This window comes from Gavia stellata, chromosome 30, assembly GCF_030936135.1.
Source record: "Gavia stellata isolate bGavSte3 chromosome 30, bGavSte3.hap2, whole genome shotgun sequence".
Classification (NCBI taxonomy): Eukaryota; Metazoa; Chordata; class Aves; order Gaviiformes; family Gaviidae; genus Gavia; species Gavia stellata.
Window position 1 is genome coordinate 1,614,795 of NC_082623.1, and position 17,297 is coordinate 1,632,091.

Consider the following 17,297-nt stretch of genomic DNA (forward strand, 5'->3'; position numbering starts at 1 on the left):
AGCTGAGTAAAGCTCTTCTCAGGAGCTGAAGCCCGTTACCTTACAGTGGGGTGAGGGAGGAGCGCCCGGCAGAGCCATCGCAGCCCCTGGGCTTATAGTCCCTGCTATCCCCGTGTCCCTGCGGCTGCGGGGAAGGGCTGCGTGGCCCCTTTTTTGAGATGTTTGGATGTGGCCTGGCTCTGGGGACTGTGAAGGCAGGGCCTGGCTGGAGTCCCCAGGGCGGGGAGCAGCAGGTTCCCCCGCTGCAGCTCAACCTACCAGGGGTCCTGCGCACCCCTGTGCCCTGCCCGGGCCCGAGCCTGCTGGGAGACGTCACCCAAGCGCTCCGGGCTGCTGCTTAACTACAGGACTCAGCCGAGTCCTCTCCCCTCCCAGCAAACCCCTAAGGACAGCTCAGGGGTCCAAGGGCCGGGCCGGAGAGCGAAACCCTGGAGCTGCACGCAGACTGGAACAACGCCCGAGTGCTCTAATCCTATATAAAGAGTACGGGAAAACACCTGGTGATTAACATGCAGATTTGGATACACGGGGGAGGCTCTGCAGCTGACGAGAGCACTGTACCTCTCTCAAAGACCAGAGACTCACCCGCAACCCTACGGCTGGGGGGGGGTCTCAACCGGGAAGAGGAGGGAGCACTGGCCGAGTGACGCAAATCAAGAAAACTGTCTTGACAATTCACCCCAGGAACCAGGTAAGTGGCACAGCAAGACACGCCTTCACACATACATACACACACAGAGTGCTTTTGTGCTTAAGGATTTTTGAAAATTACACTCCAGCAGCAACTATACGGCACAGTAAGGTACCAGAGACGCAAGCCCCGGCAGTCCTGGAGCGGTTCGAGGACGGGTCGGGGGGGGTGGAAACAGGAAAATGTCACTTTTACAGGATGACAGGACGTAGGAGACGGTCAGGATCTGGCACTTGCACGCACATGTAGTACAATCCTCACCCACCCGTTTGCCAAACAGTACCGTGACCGCTTCTGTGTTACTTTCATCCTCCCCTCCCACTGAACGGGTCTGACTCAGTTTCCTGACGGAGGGCAGAGATCACACTCCCTCCTGGGCAGAGGAAAAGCCATGAAGTGGCTCAGATAATATTACTAACGCCTTTTTCAAAATGGATATTTTATCAGAACTGCCAGCAAGCAACAGTACTAACTAGCATTAACAACAGAAAACCTCACTGGATATGATTTTTTAACTGCTGGCAAGAGGGAACATGCCTCCAGAACTGGAGTTTAAGAACAAAAACGTGGAGCAGGTGTTTTAATCGTGCTTAGGACCGGATCCGAGGTGAAAAGGCAAGAGGCTGCGTGGGCAGCAGGCACGCATGCGCAATGCTTCCCCCTCCCGCCCCACAGCCCTACGTGTTTTCTGTTCGGGGCTCCTACCCACGCCTCGCTGCAGCTCTAGGAGGGGAAGCTGGCTGTGGTGTTCCCTTTCCAGCCACAGCAAGCAGCAGCAGAGGTGAAGAATTAGTTTGCTGCCACCTTCTGCTAAAGCCTTGCGGGTTTAGGGGAAGGCGGAAGGACGCTGCAGCCCGCGGATCCACAAAAGGCAGATTCGGCTCTAACCAAAGGACTTAGGCTGCATGGCGGTAGCGTAGAAAACAAAGAACAGCAGTGAAATATATATTGCTGGAAGTAATTTTCACTGGCTTGCACACTCTCCCAATAGTATTCACTTTAGGAATGTAAAACTGCGTGTAGATGAATTATTTTCCTGAAGCTGAAATATGTGTAGCAACCTAAATCCGACGGGGAAGTGGCTAAATTCCAGCTGCGTTCACTGCGGATGGTCAATGCCGCATCCCAGAGAAGACTCCAAGGACTTTCACTTCAGTCCATGTCCAAAGGATGACAAGACTCCATTTGGTCCTTGTCTTAAATCTCCATGTATTCTATCAGACATGTATCAACACTACAGCAATGGAATCTATCATGAATAAATAGATTTGTCATCTTCTAAAAGTTCTCCCGTGCAGCTTTACACTGAAAAGTGCTGAAGGTCCTCTTGGCATGGTTTGTGTAAGGGATTACCACTGGTGTAAAGACATACCGCATCTTGGTCCTCCAGCATTTTAAATTACAGCTCAGGTACGAAGTGAACGAGGAGAACGAGGACAATCACTGGTATTGCCTGTAGTCGCCAAACGGAGAGGGCTGCAGCTGGGAGGGGTCATCTGAAAACTGAGGGCCTGGAACAAGGCAAGAGAAAAAAAGGCAAATAATAAATACCAAAAGACAAGAGATTCTTCCTACTAACGGCATGAATCACATTCACAGCATTTTTAATATAAATCCCCTCCAAAATTAATGAACCCAATAACAAGACTTTACATCTGATTTTTTTCAAAGAAGTTCAAGAGCTTTATGCATGACGAGAGCCTCAGTCCAACAAGGACCGCATTTTTAGCTCCTTTATTAATGGGGAAATGAATCCGAGCACCGAGAGGGAAACATTTTCAGTCACCTAAAGGCGCTGGAAACCTAGGCCTTATCGCCCTTCAGCTGAACTTAGCCACTCTGTAAAGGTTTACCCACGTTAACTTGCCCGACAATAAAGCAAGGCAGTGAAACGTAACCGATCACTGTGGAGTCAGCTTCCCCACTCCTGACGTTCTGCTGGAGAGAAGCAATACGCGTCCTGTATGCCAGTTTTAGAGAGAATAAATTGTAATGGACAGATGATACTCTTTCTCTAAAGCAGATTAATTTTCAAGTCTTTTTGTATTAAGAACAGAAATTTTTATAATTTAGACTGAACAAAGAACGTCAGTCAACAAACCTGAGAGAGGAAGCATCAGGAATTAGTGGCTTGCTACTAATCCTTTCAACACTAGTGGTTTTGTCTGTATTCCTCCCAAAATAAGGTGGGGTGATAGAGGTATTAAGTATTTTGCACAGGAAAGTATTGACACAAATGGTTACTGACTCAGCTAACTGACACTTCAGCTTGCGTTTTACTTTGGGGGAAAAAAAAAGGAATCTAGTTTTTGAAGCCGTTGAGAAAAAAAACAGCACCACCCCTCTTCGAAATCTTTCTTCTGTATCTGCCTGCTGATCTTGTTCACCTCATTTAAACCAGGGTTGCCCACACATTCACACGCAGACCACAGCTCGCCTGCCAGCACCATCCCTCTTGCTTGAAATTTGCTGCTTGCTATTCCCTCAAACCTGCCGTCTCCCCCACCACTGACAAACACTCCTGCCACCATCGGACAGGTTGTGTGGCTGCGTCAGGGGACAGGGCAGAAGACCTGGACAGCAGGGACGTCCCAATGTCCCTGCTTTCAGCCATGCAGCCTCCAGTCACCCGGGGGGAATCATAGAACAGAATCAGAGAATCATTTAGGTTGAAAAAGACCATTACGATCATCAAGTCCAACCGTTAACCTAACCCTGCCAAGTCCACCACTAAACCATGTCCCCAAGCACCTCATCCACACATCTTTTAAAAACTTCCAGGGATGGGGACTCAACCACCTCCCTGGGCAGCCTCTTCCAGTGTCTGACAACCCCTTCTGTGAAGTTTTTCCTAATATCCAGTCTAAACCTCCCCGGCACAACTTGAGGCCGTTTCCTCTTGTCCTGTCACTTGTCACTTGGGAAAAGAGACCAACACCCACCTCACCACAACCCCCTTTCAGGCAGTTGTAGAGAGCGATAAGGTCTCCCCTCAGCCTCCTCTTCTCCAGACTGAACAACCCCAGCTCCCTCAGCCGCTCCTCATCAGACTTGTGCTCCAGACCCCTCACCAGCTCCATCACCCTTCTCTGGACACGCTCCAGCACCTCAATGTCCTTCTTGGAGTGAGGGGCACAAACTGAACACAGGATTTGAGGCGCGGCCTCACCAGCGACGAGTACAGGGGCACGATCACTTCCCTGTGGAAGCGGAAGGAGCTGATGATACTCTTGCCTCATCGGCAAGGTGCGGCTCCTCCTTGACTTTCTGCAGCCTTACAAGCTGGCAACCGGCAGAGTAGATTTACTCCGTGGTAAGACTGATGACTGGAAGAGGTATGTTAGTAAAGACTGCACTGTAAAAGCCTTGTGATACCATAGTCTGACAGCTCCTTACCGTTCGGAAACTGCGTGGAGGCAAATCTTGTTAACAGAATACCAGCTCCTTCAATTAAAGCCAGGAGAATTCCTCCCATCGCAGCAGATCCGACCATGGCAACAGGTCCATCTAAAAATAAAAAGCACAAAACAAGACTTTTTACTCCTTTGGTGTATTACTTTGCATATTACAGCTCTCTTTAGTTATCATCTCTCCTATAAGCAGACTCAGAAGCAGTAATTTTGCATCCATGAAGCCTCATTAGCATCACCGATAAAAGGATAATTACTGGCCAACTCCCCCCCGCCTTCCTCAAGGAAACAAAGGAATACTGGTCGTGTTTGAGAACATAATTATTACTTTCATAAGCACAGGACAAAAGTTTCAGATTATCTTTCCATTTCTCTTGGTAAGTAAATTCCAATTTGGGTATCACAGACTGTTGCTTCACTATAACAATGAGTACTGCACATCTAGAGTACAGAAGTTTTTCGATTGATATCCTCCCCAGCGCGTAGTTTCTTACTTCTGGCAGCTAATATGGCTCCAGTCAGGGCTCCGCTTGTGATTGAATTCCACGGATCTTCTTTCCCTCTCATTCTGACCATACTGCAGTCAATCATGGAGAAGAGACCTCCCCAAACAGCAAAGCTACCTGTTAAAAAAACCCCAAAACCAGTTCAGAAAAGCAGACAAGCCAGCCGTGCTGCAGTGTTAGCGTGTGTGCTTTCAGACGTGGAAGGATACTCAAACCCACGAAGAACCAAACATAGGTTAAAATCAATATGGAGAAAAATTCTCAACTTGCCAGGTGACACACATATTACACACACACACACGTTTTTACATATAATCTGACTGATTTCTATTTAATGACAGGAAGCTTATCAAACAATGATTATAATGGAACTCCCAGCTTAATAAAGCCAGATTAGCTCAGGGAACTTTTGTATTTTTCACTTTTTAAACACATTTCCTCACAGAGAATGACGCAGAGGAATTTCGCACCTTACCCTAATCCTGCTCTTGGCATTCTTGGCACCTCAGAAGATCGGTACCGGTCGGTATTGTAGAAAGGAAGTTTTCAGAATGCAAATTCTGAAGTCTTTTAACAATAACATGTATTATAAATTAAAACAAATACTGATCTCCAGACTCATTTTGGGAAAACTATTATTCAGAGTAAGTTCAGGTCTCCTTACTTGGAGGTGTCTTAACGCTTCACACCAGCTAAGAACCAGGAGGTGGAATTCCTCTCTGTGTCCAGCCACCGCGGGCTGCAGCCGCAGAGCCTTTTCAGTCTGTGGCCACCATTTCTTGAAGTAGTTCTGCTGCAGCCGATGTCTCCCCACCCAACGCCACTCTCCCCTTTTCTCCTTCCGTAATGTATTAACTCAGTTTGCCCCTCGGAAGGGCATAATGGCACAGCGCAGTGCGTGACCACAGCGTGACCTTGAAGAGGTCACGACGTCACTTTGACTCAAGCTGCACTTTTGTGATTTTTAGACTTTTAGGCACAAAATTCACTTCACAAAAATGACTGAAAATTACCTAGCTGACCCCAGGGGAACAGTCTGAAATCCTGCCTGGACCCACCCATCCACTTCATTGTTTCTCCAAGTTTGATAATTTCTTTTAATGAGTCAATTTTGTTTATTTAAAAACCCTGCGCACAATGCACAAGCTCCCAGGCAGCTCTGCACAGAGCTGGTTAAAATATGACAAAATTATTAACCCTGGCTTATCACTCCATGAACACAAGCACGTTTCCTCCACACCAAACGAATTCTGGATGCATCAGAACAGTATTTACTCACTGCTTGGACTAACAAACCCCGCTGAAACAGAGCTGGCCCACAGCTCAGGTGTCACTGCGCTTGTACCACGTCATATTCCCAAACCGGATTATCTACCAACAATCAACTGATTGCAACAACAATATAAAATTAATCACCTCCCAGTTGTGGAGCTCTTGTTTTAATAGCTGTCAAACTTCCCCGCAGCCGGTGGTTTACACCCTACAACAAAAGAGAAATGACAGTTAAAATAAAAGAGTGAAGTCTTAGAGCCAATCTGACTGTACGTAGCAAAAACTTGCCACAGGCCCAACATGTTCCTAAGCTCCCTCGACAGCTGTGATCAGGAGCCGGCAGAAACAGCATTTTACACGGACTTTAGTATTTACCACTCCCTCGTGATGTACCTGTCAACTATAGAAATTAATTACAGCCATCAGGCATTAAACAATCTGAGTCCAAAGTTTGTCCAAGTGGCCTGGTGGGGATTGAACGAGACGTTTAAAGTAACACTTTTAGCAAGACAAGCGTATTTCCTTTCTACGTGTATCGTTTCTTTGTCCCTATCTGATGGCCAGTCACTTGACGTGGTTTGTAGACAGGACACCAGCGGAGCGAAGAGCACCATCAGGTGCAGGTAACCGCAGGGAGGAGACTCTGTCCGGGGGGAACAGGGAAACCCACCCAGAGGAAGAGTGCCACGGGGCTGCGGTAGAGGAAAGCTGCACGCTGTTACGTTACATCTCCATCAGTATTTTATCTGTATCAGTACGACCACCTCAACCCTATCGCAGATGCCCACACCCCAGGAGCAGTGTGCTCGGCTGGCAGCAGCGATCTCACTAGTCGTCCCAAATTTAGCCATTCCTGCTGGTCAGGGGGAGTATTTAGCCCTTGTCTCATCAGCCCACTCTGGGCAGCTGAGAGAAGCGAGCAGTTCAGCTTCCAAACGTGGTGCTGAGCCTTCCAGACTCTGACGCTAAACACGTCATCCAGGACCCCACAAAATTATGACCACGTATTTTCCCACACCGTAAGAAGATTTAAAGAACATACACCCAAGTTTTCTTTTCGATACAAGCACTCAGAAGTGTGGACAGGTTCATTTAATAAGTCTTAAGCAAAATTGAGAATGCAGTTAAGCATCTGCAGGATCTGTCTAGTTTGGAAACATTTATTTACAAAACTTACCTCAAACTGATGGCTTATTAAGACATTTTAGGCAAACAAATTGTCACATAGTAAAACCAAAGAACAGCCAACAAAACCCCCTTTTATATGAAGCCAGAGAAACGTTTTAAAACAAATGTTCAAGTAGAAATTGGATCTTATTTTATCAAATGTCTCTACAAGAGGTTTATAGTCAAAATTTCACAGCAGAAATCCTGAAAGCGGAAACAGCTTAAATGACTTGCATCGGCTAAACTTGGACTTTCATTTTTACGCACACTTCTGCATTTAAACAAAACCTGACTATCAAAAAAATCCAGTTAATAAAACATGTTAAGAATTTTAAAAGAGATTAATTAAAGAAAATAATACCCCCTAATACAAAAAAGAAAAAGATGCTTCCTTTGACTCTTTCCATTTCTTAGAAGAAAGGGAGAGGGGTAGGCCAGAAGAGGAAGAACAGCCCAGGCTTCACATCTTTACGTGCAGACAGAACCGAAGGCAGAAGATCAGCCGAGACGGATGGATTCTGCTGCGCCCTCCACTTCCCCACCCTGAGGGAGATGTCCCTCTGCGAGGGAGGGCAGCCGGCTGCCAGCGTCCCACCGCGGCCATCGGATCCAACAGGGAAAGCAGAACTTTCACCCAGGAAGATGAAGGACCTGTGGGGATCCTGAGCCGGTCACCAGATGTGCCCTCCTAGTTTCAATTAATGCCACGCAGGCCGTTAATCAGCCCCACTCGCTGCACAGGGTTTCTTCTCCTTTACCTTCAGCTGGCCACATTCGCTGTTGATGGACAGAGAAAGCAGGACTGCACTCTGAGGGCACTCTCAAACGATTTTACTTACCACTGGGGAATTTCTGAAGCCCTTGATAGCTTGGAAAATGCCACCTCCTATCGCTCCCATCGTGAAAGCACCTCCGCAGTCATCTACTATCCTCCAGGGACTATAAGGAAAAATACAGATGAAAATACTAAATTCCATGATGTTAAACCGTGCAAGTAACCATAACGGATCCACCGCTCATGCACTGAGTGTATCTGGAGTGAAAATCAAGCCCACCAGCTATATTGTCTCCCATCCAGCTTGCTGAGCAGACATCAACAAAACACACGACAGGTAATATTGCAGCAAAACAAACTCGAGGTTTGCCGACGGTCTACCAACCCGTCTTCCTAGAGTGGTTAAGTATCAAATATACAGAAGAATTGCCTGAACTCCTCACACAAGGCAGAGAAACATATTTCCATCATGGAAAACTTCTGCAGAATTCTAGCTCTGCCCTACTTACGGAGTATAAATAGCTTTAAATTTATTGTTCTCATTTTCATCTTGACCTACAGAAAACTTAGGTGGCAAACTCAGTGAGACTCAGTTCACAGCTGGCACAAAACACCGCTTTCCCGATCTACTCATGCTTTTCATTAGTTCTGGTTATTTAAATTAGAGACTTCAAAGTCATCTTTTGTTAAACTTGAAAGGTTTTTCCTGATGCATCCTGGATCTTTGAAGTTCATTCAAACAAAACGCAGATCTAGTCAGAGGTCCAGAAGGCCACAATTCCTGCCTCCAACAACACGGAGCGTCGAATACCAACCAGCAAGCAAAAGCTTTGCAACAGAAAGAGCATCTTCCTCGCAGCAAACACTTTCAACACCAGTGAGATGAGCTTTAATTTGGGGCTCAACACCGCTGCCAAGCTCTGGAGCCTTGTAACTCTCCATCGCTAAGCTGAACTCCTAAACTAGGTGAGAAATAATAACCTGCTGTTAACCTCTGCTGCCACTGCTGGTAATTCGGAAGCATAAAATAATAAAGTTCTTTTGTTTCTTTCACCTTCTATCAAAATCTTACAGCGGAAGCCAAGCACTCAGGTGATTATAACTCCTGCGCTGTCAATAATCAGAAAACCTAGTAAAAACCAGACTGCGACAACATGCAGGGTCACAAACTGAACACTACGGCAAGCTCAGTGCTCACATGAGCAAATCACAGATACGAGCATCGATGTGCACTTCCGATTTCACTCTGAATTTCTCATTTCTGTTCTTATGGCCTCCCTACAGCACTCAGCTCCTGCACGTGAGAACACATCTTCATGGATCCATTCTGAATCTGCCCCTTTTCTACTTCACAGAATACGCTCTTCTGCTCTAAGAAGCGACAAACATCGTGTCTTTTCCCCAGAACCCTCGCTGTACTGCATATTTTGTCAGGAGGGGTTTTTTTTCTTCCTGCAAAAAATTCCAAAATTTGCAGTCCTTCCTCCTGCACGTTCTCCCAGGCTCCCCACTTCCATGACCTACTTCTGAATCTCTCCCAACCTCTGCAGTCGCTTTAACGAGAGCGCGTAGCCAGCTCCGCACGCCTTCTAAACGAAGGTAAATTGCTCGTGTGCACACGCGGTATCGTGCGCTTGCGTTGCTTTTGCATCTTGGCATCGCTTGGCTGTTCTGAACACACCAGGACCCCACCCAAATGTCACCACTGATCTTCCCGGGTGACAGCGACATCCAGGTGCCAAACCCACACCGATTCAGAAAATAGTGGAAGGATTGTACGTTACCCCACCACGCATCACCCTTCTTTTTTATTGCCCTGCCTGTAACATGCTTTCATCTCACACTCTACAAATCCCCTCTAGCTTTGACTAAATTAAATAATTTAGACCCATTTCACATTTTATTTTCCTTCCCCCATCTCCTGCATTTAATGATCAGGAAAAGGCTACAGGCACACCGTTGTCAGAGATGCCAAGATGAAAGCTACTAAGTCTTTCTTCTCAGGGTTTTTTTTGTTGTTTTGTTCTTCTCCACGTCTCCTGTCCAGATTTTGATCTACTCTGTTATGAATAAAACATCTCATCTCAACTCTCCTCCTTCGTTAGCTTGCTAACAGCGATCTTGTTAAAAGGCTTTCTGGAAATCTAAATAGATTATGTAAAGTGCTCTTCCTTTACCCACAAGGTCAAAGAATTCCAATTTTGCAAATCGTGACTGTTCTTTACAGAAGCTTTGTTAATTAGACCCCAATCATGGAATGTTTTCCTAGATTTTTTCCATCTTTAACCCTACTTCAGATGTCAAGCTCATTAGCTGTTACCTTTGGGGTTCTTCATTTTTCTTTAAACTATCCTCTAACCTTCACAGGAGCAGCTTTTAAATGAGAAAACGTCTTTGATACCAGCACAGCCATTTCGTATGTCAGCTCCTTTGAACCCCCGGACAGTCGCCGTGTGCATCTGAAAGCCGACACAAAACACCCCACGGTCCCTGGCAGTGCTTGACCTCAACAGAGGGAAGAATTGGAAGAGAACAAAGAGATTATTCCATTATTAATTTGGCACTTATCTACAAGCTTAATGTTACTGTTAATTGTTTCCCTGACTTTCAGGAGAGCCCTCACAGTAAGGAAATGATGTGCTCACTGCTACGTGCAAGATAAGGTCAGGTTCCTACTCCTGAGGGCAACCGAGATCGCTTAGAGATGAGGAGAACAGAGGCCAGGACCTCGCGTGTGCCAGGGCTCCGGGGCAGCCACACGCCAGCTCCGCTGACCGAGAGGCTGAGGATGCCCCACACCTCAGACACACACCCAGAGGGAACTGCGGTGGCTTACAGCGCTGTTTGCCTTGGTAAAAAGAAGAGAAGGCGGCAGGGCCAGCGGAGCGAGGAAAGCCAGCGGGCACCACGCCAGCTCTGACTGCCCGCGAGCCAAGACCCTCGCTTAGAGGGGTGAATCGTCCCTCCAAGCTCTGCGGGCGGTCAGAGGCCACTGCGTTTTAAATGAACAAAGCTGCCTTTTCTCAGCGCCGACGGTTCAGCAGGGCGCCAGACTGACACCAGCTCCGCTGCAGAAGGGGCAGCACTTCACCCTCGTTGTCGAACCGTCGTGACACGCCAGCCTGAACAGCCTGACCTCTGCCTCCCCCGTCAGCCGTTCGGGCCGTTCCCGGCACAGACGAGACTACGCAACCATCCGTGCTTCTAAGGAAGGCGACTGCGATGCAGATTACAGCCAGGTCCTACAGTGTCACCTTCCAGCGAGGTCACACCGCTCCCAGAAACAGCAACACCCAAGGGGCCGACACCCCCCAGGTCGCTGCGGGGAGAGGGAGATAAGGGGGTGACCAGCAGCAAAATGGAGCAAAACATTGCGGGGGCCCCCGACAGCCCCCCTGCAGCTCAGCGGCAAAACGTCCCTATCGCATGGCCTTACTAAAGCAATAAGGAGATCACCTGGAGCCTGCAGCAATTAATAAATAAGTAAAATGTATTTTGCCGATGTCCCAAACTTTGTGCCGTAGAAAGGCGGAGCTGACGTTTACGGGGAAACTTAAAACGTGGCAGCAGCGCAACCCGCAAAGCTTTGGGAAAAGCCTCGTGAACGCTCACGGGCCTCCATTTGCAGAGGCGGGCAGAACGCTACGTACTCAATCCTGAGCCTAAGCCTTCATTTAAATGTTTTATTACTACAAATAAAGCCTTTAAGCGGCCACCAAGGCGGACGCGGGGGGAGAAGGGCAGGGTCGCCGGGCCCGGGGGGGGCTGAGGGGGCGAAGCGCCGCCTGACCAGGAGCGTGTGCCCAGAGGCCCAGCCGCGGGGCAGGCCGCAGGGCCTAGCCGCCACGCCGGTACCTTCCCCCCCGCCTCAGGGAGGCTCCGCCGGGCTCGGTACCGGCGGGCCTTCGGCGACCCAGGCCGCAAGCCACGGGGCAGCCCCTCAGCCGGCGCGGCGCGGCCCGGCCTCCCCCGCCGCCTCCCCCCCCTCAGAGGGGCCCCGCCAAGGTCACCCACACCCTCCGCACCCCGCCGGGGAGCGGTCCCGGGGAGCGCCCGCCCCGCTCCCTCCCGCCGCCGGCCCCGCTCCGCGGGAACCCGCCGGGCCCCACGGCCGCCGCGCGCCGCCCAAGCGCGGGCCGCTCACCAGGGCTCGCGCGCGTACTCCTCCATCTTGGCAGGCGCCACCGCCCTCGCCCGCCTTCCCGCCGCGCGATTGGCTCCCCGCCACCCCGCGCCGCCCAATGGCGTCGGAGGGCGGGACTAGGCGGAGGGAAGACAGGCCTGCGCGGAGGTGTTTGCGCATGCGCTGTGCCCCCGTCGCCCCGCCCAGCGCGGGGGCGACTGGAGGTGGCGGAGCTCACCCGGGGCCCGGCCCGGGGGGGTCCCGCCGCGGCCCCGCTCGTGTGGGCCTGGGGCGCAGGCAGGGCGCTCGGAGGGGGCTGTCCCCACAGAGGGCTGGCTGGGGGTACCCGTGGGCGCGGGTCATGGGGCCGAGGAGGGGCTCCGGTGCAGAAACAGGGCATGCGGTAGCTCTGCCGGGGCTAGGCCCAGCTCTCGGCGCTCTGGCAGAGGCCTGGAACGCAAAGAAGGCTTTATTTAGCGCTCTGATAAGTAGCGCCTGCTACTTATCAGGTAAAAGCCTGAGCAAATCTGAGGGGCAGGGGTCAGCTCTGCCGACCCTTGAGACTTCGGGCAGCTGACCTGCCTGTAAAGGCACCCAGCAGAATCACTAAGGTTGGAAAAGACCTGTGAGATCATCAAGTCCAACCATTACAAAAAAAAAGAAGATGGTGAGCGCGCCCTGGAAGCGGGGAAGAGGCCTGGCGGTACCCAGCTGAACTGGAGGAGGAGGCCTGCCTGGTGACAGAGGGGTCAGCGCAGGCACTGAGGGCGTCCATCCCACCGGAGCTACTGAGAGATTCGGGAGCGGTGCCCACCTCGCTCCTGGCGCTGCTGAATCAGCTGGGCTGACCTTGAGGTGGCCCTGGGGACGTTCCTGCAGCGTGGGCAAGAGCTGGGCTTTGAGGTCCCCCTCAAGAGACGGTGCTTGCGAGAGGGCCGTTCTCCCGGGAGGCTGGGAAGGCAGAGCTGCAAACCGGAGAATTAGTCCCCGTGCTGGCAGTGAATGCCAGGGCAGCCTGCAAAGCCCCGAAAGCCTTTCCCCACATGTTTGCAAGCGCTCTAAGTTGTAAATTCCGTATTCTTTTCACACTCCTAATTTAACATTACACACTGCGCTCTCTTGTAAGGGCAGTAAATCATTCGGTTGCAACAGGCGATGCAGATTGTGCACCGAGGTACTTAATTGTTCTAATAAATCATGGGCTGAAGCAATGGAAAGGAGCCAAAATGCTCCACCTGCTTTAATTTGCTCTTTTCAAAGGCTTTAAAAGATTCCTTGTAAATGTAAGCCTTCACTGTCCGACTGCAGCGATGGCGTGTTTGTCCTTACTTAAGGCAGGATGGGAGCAGAGGGAGATGCAGTAAAGGAGATTACCAGAAGGTGGTATTCTGGCTTCTGCTTTGGCAAGGAGGGGAGTTGGGAAGAGTGGAAAATCTCAGCCTCATCCTAGGCGCTGCAGCCTGGTTGAGCCTGGGAACAGTCCTCTCCGCTCTCGTGTCCGCCGCTACTGCGGTGACTGGTCTCACACTGGTCCAACGCTCCTCAGGGCGGCAATTTCTTGCCAGAGCCCTTATCCCTTCCCCTGGTGAGTGGCAGGTTAATTATATCAGGCTGAACGATCATTCCGGTCATCCCTTTCACAAGCTGTGGGAGAGCTTGTGAAACTCCCTGCCAAGCCCGTGTGGTGCTTGAGTTGCAGTGGCCGGCGTCACTGGTGGCACCCCTGGACAGGCTGCTGGAAGGCGCTCAAGGGCTTTTTAGTGTTTTCTGAATTTCCCTGCAGCCAGGAGCCGGTTCCTTTCATATATATAATGTCTTCTCCACGCTTCCCTCGCTCTCGCGTGAGCAGGTGTTTTGTGGAGGAAGGTTTTGGGTGAAGTTGCAGTTCGTTTTGGGAGAGAAGCGGTTTCTCTCGCTGGCCACGGGACCAACATGTTCCAGAGCAGCTGCATGTCACAGCCGGGCAGGGAGATGTCACTTGCTTTCTCAAGAAACATCTTATAAAATGGAAAAAAGATCAGTGCGTTTAACCTTTCCTTCTGCAGGCTCTGAAGGAAAGGGAAATAAAACAGATTAGAGGACTCCATCCAATTTTTAGTTGTCCTTTATCAGCTAATAGGAAAAAATAAAGGATGACGGACAGTCCTAGGTGGTGGCACAAGAGATGGGGGCACGGAAAGCTTTCCCAGCTCTGCCAGAGGCCCTGTACGTGTGCCTGGAAAAGGTACTTAATCTGACTCTGTCTCAGTTCCTCATCTCTAAGTCGTGGCTAATCATGTTGCTGTGTTTCAAAGGAGTGTTGTGCAGAAATATTCATTAGTGCCTCCGAGGTGCTCAGTTGCTATGGTGATGGGGATCCTGATAAATGTGGAGACTGACAGAGCCTCGGTGGAGATTCAGAGCTGCTGGGAGCTCCTCTGCGCCAAACCGCACCGTACCGTACCGCACCGCACTCTCCTGACTGGCACAGCTTCAAAGGGCTGGCGTCAAGCCTGTGGTGGCTGGAGCCGGCCGCGGAGCGAGGCCCGAGAGTCCCCGCACACGTCCCCGGTCCCAGTTGCTGGTGGCCTGTGAAAGAGCAGCCAGTGCAGACATGCCCAAAGCTCCTCTTATTCTGGGGTGAAAACACTAGATTTTCTTTCTAGTGTTTTCTTTCTTACAGCACTGCGAACTCTGCGGAATATGGTGCAGTCAGAGCTATGCTAATATCCCGGCTTAAAAAGAGACGTGTGACAGCCAAGATAAATTGCAGTAAGACCATCCACTATAAACCACGACAAGTTTAGGGTGGCCCCTGCTTTTCTCCCGGCTTTTCTGCTAATGAAGGAATATTTCTCTGCAAAACTGACTCTGTGTCACCTCTGCATAGCCAGCTCTGCAGCTCAGTGCAGGAGAGCCCGGCAGACGTGTGCTCCCAAATCGGGTATGGATGTATGATGCTTCAGGAGAAACTTGGAGCCTCCCAGGTCACATTTACAGCTTCTTATGGAACTCGATGTCCATGCTTCTCATCACAGGAGTCAAGATTCAGGAACAACAAAATAGAGACCTTACCAAAGCGTCGATAGTGATTTTATTCTGTTGAAAACCAATTTACAACACAGGAAAGAGCCATGAAGGAACGGCAGACAGACAGAAAGACAATTCTAGGTTTTACTCACCAGTGGAAAGGTTCTTTCTCTGTTTTAGCATTGCAAATTGTCCTTGGGGCTGTCCACGTACCCTGTCCCTGGAGCCAGGGGTGGCACACCCGAGAAAGCTTGGATCTTTCCTGGAAGAGGGACACACGTAGCTATGATTCCTCACTACCTTTCGTGCCCTCTCCAGTTGGGAACTGAGCTTCCAGTTTGTTACTGACCTCTTACAAGCACTTAGTGACTGAGCACAGCGGCACCGTGTAGAAATACCAGCATTTGGCCATTCCTTCCATCCCCAGACTCTGTTAACTCAGACTTCTTTTCCAGAAGACACGGTGTTAAAACCTTTTGAACTGTGTCTCCTGAAAAGCAACCAGACAGCACGTTAGAGAGGTCCAGGGCCGTAGTAAGGTGGAACGAGCAAAGCAATCCTTTGGCTTCTGCAGGCAAAGAGGGCACCAAATGGACACCAATACGCTAAATTCACTCTGGGTCCTGTTGCCTTCAGTGCTGTTGCAGCCATGGCAGTTTCGGGGTGAGGGAAGGAGAAGAGTCTGGCTGGGCTGAGACCAGAAGAAGGTGAAGGGGATGGCCATGTCTCTCCTAGTCCTTGGTGCAAGTGAGCACCAAGACGAGGGTCATGATTCCAGGGAGATAGAAGTGATGGGGTGAACTGGGATGAAATTCAACGTGGCAATGTTTAAGGTTATGCACTTGGAAACTAAAACCAACAGTTTCTTCTACAATCTGGAAAAAATCTCAGCCGTGCTGGTGAATCATAGGAAGGCTATGAGCAGGAGCTGGGCGCTGTGATTCTGGAGATAAATGAAATCCTAGAATGCAACAAGAATGTGCATTTCCCGTCAAGATGGGGAATGTCTGGTTTGCAACACAAGACATTGGGAGACTCACCTGGAGCACCCTGTACCTCTGCTCTGGATGGGAGCTGAGCCAGGGAGATGGCAGAGAAGGTAATTAGGCTGACGAGGAAAATCTTACAAGAGCTTTTTCTACTGAAGGAGACCGAAGGGCTGGACTTAGCAAAGAGAGAGGCCTGAGAGCAGGCAGTAAATATTAGGAGGATGATAAAAGGATGAAGAAAAAAGGATGAAGTTGGCAGCCTAACGAATGGGTACAATATGCTGTGCATGGGGTAAAGTTGCCTTGAAATTTGGAGAGAAGAGCCTATCTGCCTCTGTCCCTCTGGGAGAATTTGCAGGTGCCAGTAAGCTGCTTTATGGATTAGGTTGGTGGAAAGTAGGTGCCTCCAACCAAAGCCCAGACTTAGGGCACTGCCTGAACCAGAAGCAGGAAAGACTCAGGAGTTTAGTCTGTGCAGAAGGAGGGATGTCTCTGGGGCTTGGCGAGGGGAAATGGGAGTGTTGTGATGAAGAGCAGCTGCAGAAAGACCCCGGCAGAGGACAGGGAATCAGCAGAAGGTCTGATAAAGCGACCCAGGGACGGTGCCGGGGTCAGACTTTGCAGAGCGAGAAGCAGGCGCTGGGCTGGGCTGTCATTCACTGCCTGCTTCCTCCCCGCTTCAAAGGCGCTGGGCTTTGCACATCCTTCATAGAGAAACCAGTCTGCACCAGCAACATAACCACCCACCACCTCTTTCCCGAAGGGAAAAAAAAACAACGCACAGATCCTGGAGAGCGGCGGGATGAAGATGAAAACTTTTTCTGGGGTGGGCGCTTTATTGCCGATTTCAGCCAAGAGCTGTCACTGTCGCAGCAGAAACTCTCCCCTCCTATATCGGAGGAGACGCCCCGTGTCTTCGTATCTTCGGAGCCACGCTGACCTCTTTATTAGCCCTCCGGCACCGATGGGCACATGCTAGGGATCTGCCTCCCCCGCCCCCCAGATCCCCAGCCTGCCAGCTTGTGCATTTTTGCGTGTTTTCTCACTAGGTTGGCCCATTGCCTTTAAAAGGCTAAATGCTCCGGACTAAATTTGGTCATGCAGCTCTGCATGGTTCCCTGGAATGTCCTCGGGTTTCAGGCTCCTCTGATAGCACCATTCCCCGCCTCCCGCTGGGCTCCATTGGCTTCCCAGCACCCGAAATCACGGCTGGATCCTGTTATTGGCCAACTCTTGGACCGAGGGGTGTCCCCTCTTTATAACTACTATATCCCGGGCCGCAGGGATTGAGAGCTGCTGAGATTTAACACTTCAGCACCTGCTGCTGCTGCTGGGGGAAGCAGTGTTGGAGCTTC

The 17,297-nt window shown here is 50.3% G+C and overlaps 1 protein-coding gene across 1 annotated transcript; it reads right to left on the bottom strand.

Moving 5' to 3' along the window:
• Positions 1 to 153: 153 nt before the first annotated feature.
• On the bottom strand, positions 154 to 11,996 carry TIMM17A (translocase of inner mitochondrial membrane 17A). Its single transcript, XM_059831136.1, has 6 exons — positions 11,966 to 11,996; positions 7,886 to 7,985; positions 6,024 to 6,087; positions 4,596 to 4,724; positions 4,088 to 4,198; positions 154 to 2,202 (listed from the first exon to the last, which is right to left on the bottom strand). Exons 1-6 carry the CDS (start codon positions 11,989 to 11,991, stop codon positions 2,132 to 2,134), a joined length of 501 nt encoding a protein of 166 aa, XP_059687119.1. The 5' UTR covers positions 11,992 to 11,996; the 3' UTR covers positions 154 to 2,131.
• Between the last annotated feature and the right edge of the window lie 5,301 nt (positions 11,997 to 17,297).